The 8,694-nt window shown below is 32.3% G+C and overlaps 1 protein-coding gene across 1 annotated transcript; it reads right to left on the reverse strand.

Moving 5' to 3' along the window:
• Positions 1-1,116: 1,116 nt before the first annotated feature.
• LOC142607745 (GDT1-like protein 3) lies at positions 1,117-6,480 on the reverse strand. Its single transcript, XM_075779354.1, has 9 exons — positions 6,123-6,480; positions 5,982-6,047; positions 4,709-4,825; positions 4,213-4,311; positions 3,916-3,988; positions 2,960-3,045; positions 2,356-2,439; positions 2,055-2,114; positions 1,117-1,474 (listed from the first exon to the last, which is right to left on the reverse strand). The coding sequence occupies exons 1-9, from the start codon at positions 6,216-6,218 to the stop codon at positions 1,286-1,288; spliced, it is 870 nt and encodes a 289-aa protein (XP_075635469.1). The 5' UTR covers positions 6,219-6,480; the 3' UTR covers positions 1,117-1,285.
• Between the last annotated feature and the right edge of the window lie 2,214 nt (positions 6,481-8,694).

Genomic DNA, 8,694 nt, shown 5'->3' on the forward strand with positions numbered 1-8,694 from the left:
CTTTCATTGAGTTCTTCCAACAACGCCTTCACTGCCTCAGGATTAACACACAACAAATATAGCCCCGAGTATGATTGTTGGTACAACTTCTGCTCTTCTGAGAGCTAGTACTGTGATGCCTTTCTCCGAGCCTTTTTCGCCTTGGTCCTGTCTTCGAGCAGTGTTCCATCCTTCAGGAATGACACCACTAGGTCCATCCAGCTCAGGCCGACACGTACTACGTTTACTCTAACAAGGACCTGGCTTAGACTATAATCGTTTCACTTGGCTTAGATACCATTGCATCCTTTAATCTTTGGCCTCGAATTCTCCTCTCACTAGCCCCACGATGAGCCTCGAATCACAAAATACCTCCACGGCCTTGCCTCCAAGTTTCTTTACAGCTTTTAAGCTTGTTGACGAGCTTCATATTCTACTTTGTTATTCGTGGCTGGAAAGCTTAACCTCAAGGATTTCTCTACAATTACACGTTTCCAATCCATGAACCCTTCGAGTTAGTGGCCCCATCCACATATAATTCCCAAAGTAGCGAATGTGACATTGTAATCACCAAAATCTCTATATCATGCATACCTCCCACCTTTGTGCCATCCTTTTCCATTCCCTCAGTAAGCTTAGCTAAGTACCTGATGTCAAATGCTCCCAACATGGTTTCCCACTTTGCTATTCAAAGAATAAGTTATTGATTACATTAAATCAGCCCAAAATATTTGAGAACGATTTGATATTACCTTTACTGCCACTTTTCAAATATTAAAGTGGTTTTTTTTTTAAAATAATTATAAATCAATTGATTCAATTCTATTTGATGTTTTCAAGTCGTATATTGTGCCAGGACCACACAAGGTGTCTCCCTCTCTGCCTCTCACACACACACACACACAAATATGTTGAAAAAAAAAATTGAGTCAGGTTTCATAAACTATTTAGGAATGTTCCTGTAGGGGTGATAGGTCCTTACAATTGTGTCCCAATTCATGCCCTTACAATTCCCTTCCTATTTTGGGCTTAAGTACAAATTGTGTCCTTACAATTCCATTTCGTTCTTAAGTATACAATCATCAGAAGCTGAAAATATGAACATGATGGAAAGCCGTGCATACATCAATAAAATAATTTCACAAAAGAATTTTTTTTTTATTTTAAATTTGGTAACAGTCCGTATAATATTTTTCTTTGAACTTAACCACACATTGGAAAAAATGAAAAGAAAAAAGAGAGGAAAATTTCTAGTGAAGAGAATTGATGCTCTAAAATAATCAGGTCAGCCTACAATATATCACTATTATAAAGGAGGATAGAAATAGGAAGACAAGGAAAATCCGAGGAAGAGCAAGCCTCCAATTGCAGCAACTGTGCGTTGAGAGATCTTGGATGCTAGCATGCTTCCTCCCACTACTGCCACTGAGGTACAGATAGTATGTCCTATTATGGCACCCATAGCCACTCCAATAGCGGCTTTGTGTGTTGCCAGCTGCAGAATCACAAGTCATAGTTCGTAAGTGTGAAAAACTACAAGTAAACTATATATTACTACACTGCAGAATTCAAGCAACTACAACAGTATACAGATGAATATGAAGAGGAAATAAACACAATGAAGTACTCATCCTAGAAAATGAAGAACCAATAATGGCAATTCGGGGTTCAACAACTCAATCTTATAATACTAGGTAACAACTAGCTCTTCTCAAGAAACAATAGGCCTATTTTAATACTTAAGAATACAGGACCAGTTCCTAAGTCCGTGAAACTGCATAACATCAAATTTAATATCACACTAGAATCCATATAATATCATGACGCAAAGTTCAAAGTTGATACTAAGAGAAAGGATATATGAAGTCAAACACCTCAAAATTTACAAACTTATGAAGCCCTGAATAGTTCTGCACATGAGTGAAAGAACCAACATACAAGCAAAAATCATGTACAAGAGTACATATTGAAAAAATCAAATTCATTCATGATGTTAAATTACCCTGAAGAAATGTAAAATGGGCCATAACAAACTAAATGGAAGAAAGAAATAAACAAAGAAAAAAAAATCTTACAGCAATCGTTGCTATCTGGCTACGATCTCCCCACTCTGCTAGAAATGTTAATACAAATGACTGCAAATGGTAAAACAGAAATTTTCAGCTACAGCAGTTAACGTAAGACTTAAAAAAATATCCATCATGGACCCATAGACATTTCTTATTCATCTATTTATTCTTTAGGTAGAAGGATCACATAATACAGATATAATTGATATGTGCTGTAAATGTTGGATTAACAAACAATGAAAGTAAAACATCAATTTCAGCATTAAGAATGTTATAAGGAAATAAGAACCACATGCACAAGGCATACCTCCAAAAATATTGGAGTACAAAATCTTGAAAGGAAACGGCGGTAGGTTGTTTTTCCTTGTCCAGCCTCAAGTTTCTCTTCTACCTAAATACACGAGACAGAAAAAGACATTTCAGGGCAAAGGCAGTTTCAAATTCAACAAAAAGAAAATTCTAAGTTGCATTTGCAAGCCCATAAATGCTGCCTGATTCAATATCCTTCCATCAAAAGTAATAAATTAGAACATGCATAGGGGAGAGTCAAAAAAATATAATAACAGAAGGAGAAAACACCGGGGAAAAAACTGCTGTAACTATAACTAAATGCATAAGATGAACATGTGGAAAAGGCAACCATAAATTATGGATTATTGTCTAATTAAGACTATATCTAGCATAAACTCCAAGTACATGTGATGCGACCTGGATAAAATCTAAGAGTTAAAGTGGTGATGGAATCATATAACACACAGATCTATGGCCAAAACGCTTGCAAATATCATAGTTCTGCAATTTCCAGCTGATTGCCATTTATAACCAGCAAACTTATGAGTACATTGAAAAAGAAAACAGAAGACATTACATAAGCAAATCTCAAACTGAAGTTGAGTGCATAAAATACATACTTCTTCCATCTCCTTTTTCTGAGAAGATTTTGAATCTGACCTCCACGCAATGTAAAGTAATCGCCCTCCAAAAATTAAATAAAGAACTGCATACGGAAAGAATACAAAAAGCTAATTTTCATTAACCTCATTCAGTTGACAAGTTGACAACTAATGTTATCTAATTAGATCAACAAATTGTAAAACCATCTAAACAATGCAACATAAATCTAGGAGTTAAAAGAGGAAGCCAAAGATTCAGGGTTCATTCATCTTTTCGAAGAGATGCAATGAAGACAACAGAACATAACAGTTTAATACTGTGATCTGAACTCATTAGCAAGCACCGTACTATAATTCATCAAGTAGAGGCATCAAGTAATACAATCTCATGTGCGTCATATCACCACCAAAAGTTGTTTAAGCCTTTGGAGTTCAATCCCGAAGAGAAATAACCAGGCACAAACCTCATCTTAAACTGCTCATGTGTGGTTTGTACTCATAAGACGCTCATTTTGGGTGTTAATTTTAACAAAATTATGATTTGCAGCCAACCAGACAGGATGTACATAATACAACATCATGGTGCCAACAGGTACAAATCAAGTTCATATTATTATCCAAGTTTTTCTGATAGGTAGAAAACATTAGGGTTAGTTACCAGATATTCAAAAATAATTTTAAGCCAACATTACAAGAACACTGTCATTTTTATTTGCTTCACTTATCTAAAAGCAACGTGCAAGTGAGGGAATAATCCATTAAAGAGGCTGTAAATAAAAATTTCCACGAAGAGAGACAAATCAAATCAATACAATATTAACATGTATGCATCAGCATTTGCAGATGAGATACATAGCACTATGTTGAAAGCACTGCGTGAATATAAGAGGTGAAAAAAAAGTGATTACAGGCTTAGTGACCAAAAGAAGAAAGCAAAGTAAATACAAATACAAAAAGATAAACTATACATATACCTGTAGCTGCACTATTGGTATGCTTTCTAGATATTAAATTCGGCACAATCCTACCAAGTCCAGTGGAAAGTACCTAATTGACATGGACGGACAACTTCTTTAATGTTGATAACAATAAGTGAAAGAACAGTCAGTAGTTCTTTGTAGTTGCTGAAAAGTCATTCCATTACAGCACCAAGAAATGCATTACCTCATCAGAACCACAAATAACGAGCAAGGTGTAAAAGAAATAATGCAATTATCGAACTAAAAATAAATGAAAATAAATAAAAGGAAATAGAAAATTAGTGAACTTACAGTCATTACAATCAAGGCAGTCAAAGCACCAGATAAAACAATTGACTTGGGGTGACGCATCGCCATAAGAGCTGCTATTATAAATGTCTCATCTCCAATCTAGCAGCATGATTGTCAAATTTCACCAAGGCAATGAACAGAAATCCGGTGAAGAGAGCAAAATCAATTATACAAGCAGCAAAAAGGGCAAGCTTAATCACTTGTCTGTTAACATGACTTGGTCCATCATTTCATGCTTTTTTCTCTTAAAATAATGTTACTAGTGCCCATTTTCCACAGCGGTTTGAAAACACCCCTTTTCAAAATACAGCCTTTATAAAACTTTGCTCATTTTTTTCTAGGTACAGCCTTTTCAATAACTCCATTTTCACCAAAGCTAGAAAGCTTGTACCAAAAAGTTACTAAGAGAATAAATAAATGCAAGCAGTTAAAAGACCATAATTTGCTAAAACTGGTGCTAAATAAATAAATAAAAACAGGAATTGAATGCACCAACCTCACTGACAAGAATCATTGAAAAACTTGTGAAAAATGCATCGAAAATTCCAAGACCTTCAGAGTCCAATTTGAGACCAGTCTTGTCCCCAATACTCTCAAGGTCGCTCAAACTAATCTGTACACAGAAATTAATGTAGAAGTATTATTAAAAAAAAAACACATTAAAAAGAACCAGAAACTAAACTTCTAATTTAAATACAACTCAAATTTATACAATGCTACTAATTCTACTTAAAAAGACAGAAAATTACACGTGTCAAAAGCTATGGTTGATTGTTAAGAAAAAGTATGGAAGAATCTTATGATTCAAACTCGTAGGGAAAAAAATGAAATTAAAAAAGGGAACCTTATATTTCAAATGACAAATAATAGTTTCGCATTTTCATAGTAATTTTGTCAAATAAGTGCAAAAATAGGTGCAACTGCAAATGTGCAACCTAGGTACACAAAATATATACTTCTTAAGTCACACATGCACCTGGTCACCCTTGAACCCACAACCTGAGCCTCCACCTTGCTCTTCAACTAAAGGAGATTCCACTTGAGTTAGAGCTCATTGGCATACCCGAGATATATATAAGAGCAATGGTTGTTTCTCTCGATTATAAATTATCTCTTGTTTTCAAGACACACAGAGAGGGGAAATATTTGACTTCTTTCAGGTGGGATTTCAATTCCATTGGAACCAAACCAACTACTATTAAAAAAATTAATAAACTTAATGGAAAATTAAGCATACCCACTACTTCCTAAATCTCAAAAAGAAAAGGCAAAGCACAAAATAGACAAGTCTAGAAATTCATTTCCTGAAAAAACCAAACAATAGAAGGAAAAAAAAAACTAATACAAGTTTTCAAATGTTCTCTTCAGCATAGTTAATAGTTGGGGTTTAATTTGTCTTGGAAACAACCCAACATCAAAATAACCTAATTTGACCATAAATCCCAAATGCAACCAAAATAGACAAAAACATAAAAATATGTATAACCATAAAATGTTTCTATTTCCTCTTTCTACTCAAATTTTCTCAGCAACTAAACAAACACGAGTTCTCAGATTTTCTCTTCGGCCTAGTTAATAATTAGTTTGAATTGCCTCAAAAACAATCCAACATCACTAATTTAACCATTCAATTATCCAAAACTTAATGCAACCCAAAACAAACACATAAAACATGTAAAAGTTTCTCTTTTTTTCTTTTTCTTTCTAATCAAATTTTCTCAGCAGCCAATCAAACAAATCCTTAAATAAAAACACCTACACACACGAACCTTGCTACGGCGACCCAGATCTTTGGATCCAGTAGACTCTTCCTTGTCAGTATCAAGCTCGAACTCCTAAAATTCACAACAAACACAATCACAATCACCAACGAACACCACACATATATATATAGCGAGAGAGAGAGAGACCTGAGCAAGAGCGAAGGAGGTGAAGAGGAGGAAGACAAGGATTGAGATAAGAGAGAGTGAGAAGAAGGTTCTTCTAGGGTTTGATCGCAAACTCATTTTTTTTTTTTTGGTAGTGAGAGTTTTTGTTAATATGTCTCGGAGAAAAAAAGAAATGGAAAATTTCTTCAGACTCTGGGTGAGAGAAAGAGAGATTTCAAATTTTAGTGTTTATTTGTTTGTTTGCTGAAATTAAACGGAGAAAGGTTTTTTTTTTTTTTTTAGTCAGATCTGGTGTGCATGTGCGAAGATCTGATCTCTAGGAGTAGAAATACGTTAGCATATATCAATTCTTCAATCCAACTATTTAAGGGCTTTCCCCGTTTGTACGGGATTTTTTTTTTCTCTAAAATGCTCGTACAGACAAAATTAAAAAATAGTAGGGTGAAAATATACGTCTAGCACTCAAATATTGTCTATAAAATAGAAATATTTTTTTACTAACCCACTTTTTTAAAACAATTATATGTTTATCTTATTTTTAAATATAAAAATAAGTTAAACACTCCACGCTTATCCAAAAATAAATATATATATATATATATATATATATATATATATATATATAAAACTAAAGGACAATCCACATTTTTTTAGTTCTAAAATACCATTGCATTCCTATGTTTAAGTAGAGATAAAACTAAAGGACAATTTGGTAAAAATACAACCTTAACTTCTACTAAAACATTACCTAAAAAATAGGGTCACTTTCCTATTGATTTTCAAATTTATTTATCCATTTATAAATTAAATTCTCAAAATAAAAATTATATATATATATATATAAAATATTGAATTTTTTTTTGCTACTACCACTAAAAAAAAAAATCTCATCACACGTGATGATGCTAGTATATAATAAAACAAGTGGGTGAAGGCGGTGGTGACGATAAGCTGTTACTGGTTCATTTCTTAAGTTTGAGCTTCATACTATTTTCCTACCATTATTTTTTCCCCAAACTGAATGTACTATAGTTGCTATTATTAATTTATCAGGAGTTACATTATAGGATTAAACTCTCCAAAAAAAAAAAAATCTGTTACAGTAATCACACTATTTATTTTGTATTTAATTTTTTTATTATAATTAATGAAAATAGTGGATAGTAATTGTTGTGTATAAAAAAATTTTAAAAATCAATAAAATTTGATATTTTAATAAAATGTAAGTAAAATAGATAATTTAATATGAAATGTTTTGAAAAGTAAGTATGTAAGATAAAAAAAAAAAAGTAGGTTCTTCTTTTAAAATAAATAGAAATTTTTGTACGAGCTAATATAAATAAGAGTCCTAAAAATTATTTCATAAGAGTAATAATTATTACGTGCTATTACACACTTGCTGTCTATACACTGTCACATGACTGAAATTTGTGAAATATAAACTTCTAAAATCAAATTTTTATTATTATATTAGAATTAGTATCCCATATCATATGATTCAGAATAATAAATAAATTGTGATTTCTTTAAAAAAATTAAAAATAAAGGTGATTTCGTATGTAATTCATAACCAATTGGGCGGTCAGTAACCAAACATAATGCATAGTGTGACAACAAAACAAATAAATGCCAATGGAAGGGAGAAGTTTGATTATAATAAAGATAATGCATATCATGTCAAGCAGGGACTCTCTCTATCATGTATACCATTTACTTGACCGTGAACAAATGTATGACAGAATTGTCATAGGCTAAATTATAAATATTTTAAATTTGAATGATAAATTCGATTTTTTTTAAGCCTAATTTCAAGAAGGAAAATAGTATTTTAATGAATAATTCTCAATTTGTCACTTTACCACAACCACAAGTTTGGTGTAACAATCACAAGGGAAAATGGGTAAACACTATTTATTTTTAAAGTATGTAACAAAACACCCTTATTTCCAAAGTATCTAGCAAAATGTCCTTATTTCTGAAACTCGATATTGCTAATGTCAATTTCTATACATATTTTTACACTTAAATTTTCAATTTTTATGCATATTTTCCACTTAAATTTGTTTGAAAATTTAAGTGGAACTCAATGTTACTAATGTCAAGTTCTACTTAAAAATACAGATAGAACTTGATTTTAAGGATATCGAGTTTTATGAAGAATTCGATTTTGTTAAAATCAAGTTTTAAGGCAGTGACATTTTGCCAGATACTTTGGAAAATGAGTGTTTTGCTACATACTTTAAAAATAATGGGCATTTAGCCATTTTCCCCAACAACCTTGCTGCCACTTGAACAGGAATCAATCAAATTTAGATTTTCACTATCACATAAAGCATAATAAAATAGAATTTCATTTTGTTCACAAATTGACCCAATTGTGTTATTTCTGTGATTTTTGAAGGTGATTTAAAGATACTAGTAAATTTCCTACAATCGTAAACTTCTCCTCCCCTGAGTTGAACTCTTTTATCATATATATCAAATCTCTTTTGTGTTGTTTCTAGTGTTGGGACTTTGTTTTTGTTCCAAGGTTTATAAATTTTTTGGGTCACAATATTGTCTACTTAGCTACTCTTTGTAATTGGGATAGATT

The sequence above is a fragment of the Castanea sativa genome, chromosome 8, assembly GCF_040712315.1.
Source record: "Castanea sativa cultivar Marrone di Chiusa Pesio chromosome 8, ASM4071231v1".
NCBI classification, from domain to species: domain Eukaryota; kingdom Viridiplantae; phylum Streptophyta; class Magnoliopsida; order Fagales; family Fagaceae; genus Castanea; species Castanea sativa.

What these genes read in the sequence shown, in the direction of transcription:
- LOC142607745 (XM_075779354.1), bottom strand. Translation starts at nt 6,218, where the DNA reads ATGAGTTTGCGATCAAACCCTAGAAGAACCTTCTTCTCACTCTCTCTT. An exon ending in ATCTGGGTCGCCGTAGCAAG is followed by an intron (nt 4,826 to 5,981) that starts GTTCGTGTGTGT and finishes TTCTGTGTACAG; the next exon opens with ATTAGTTTGAGCGACCTTGA. An exon ending in GCCAGATAGCAACGATTGCT is followed by an intron (nt 1,475 to 2,054) that starts GTAAGATTTTTT and finishes GTGATTCTGCAG; the next exon opens with CTGGCAACACACAAAGCCGC.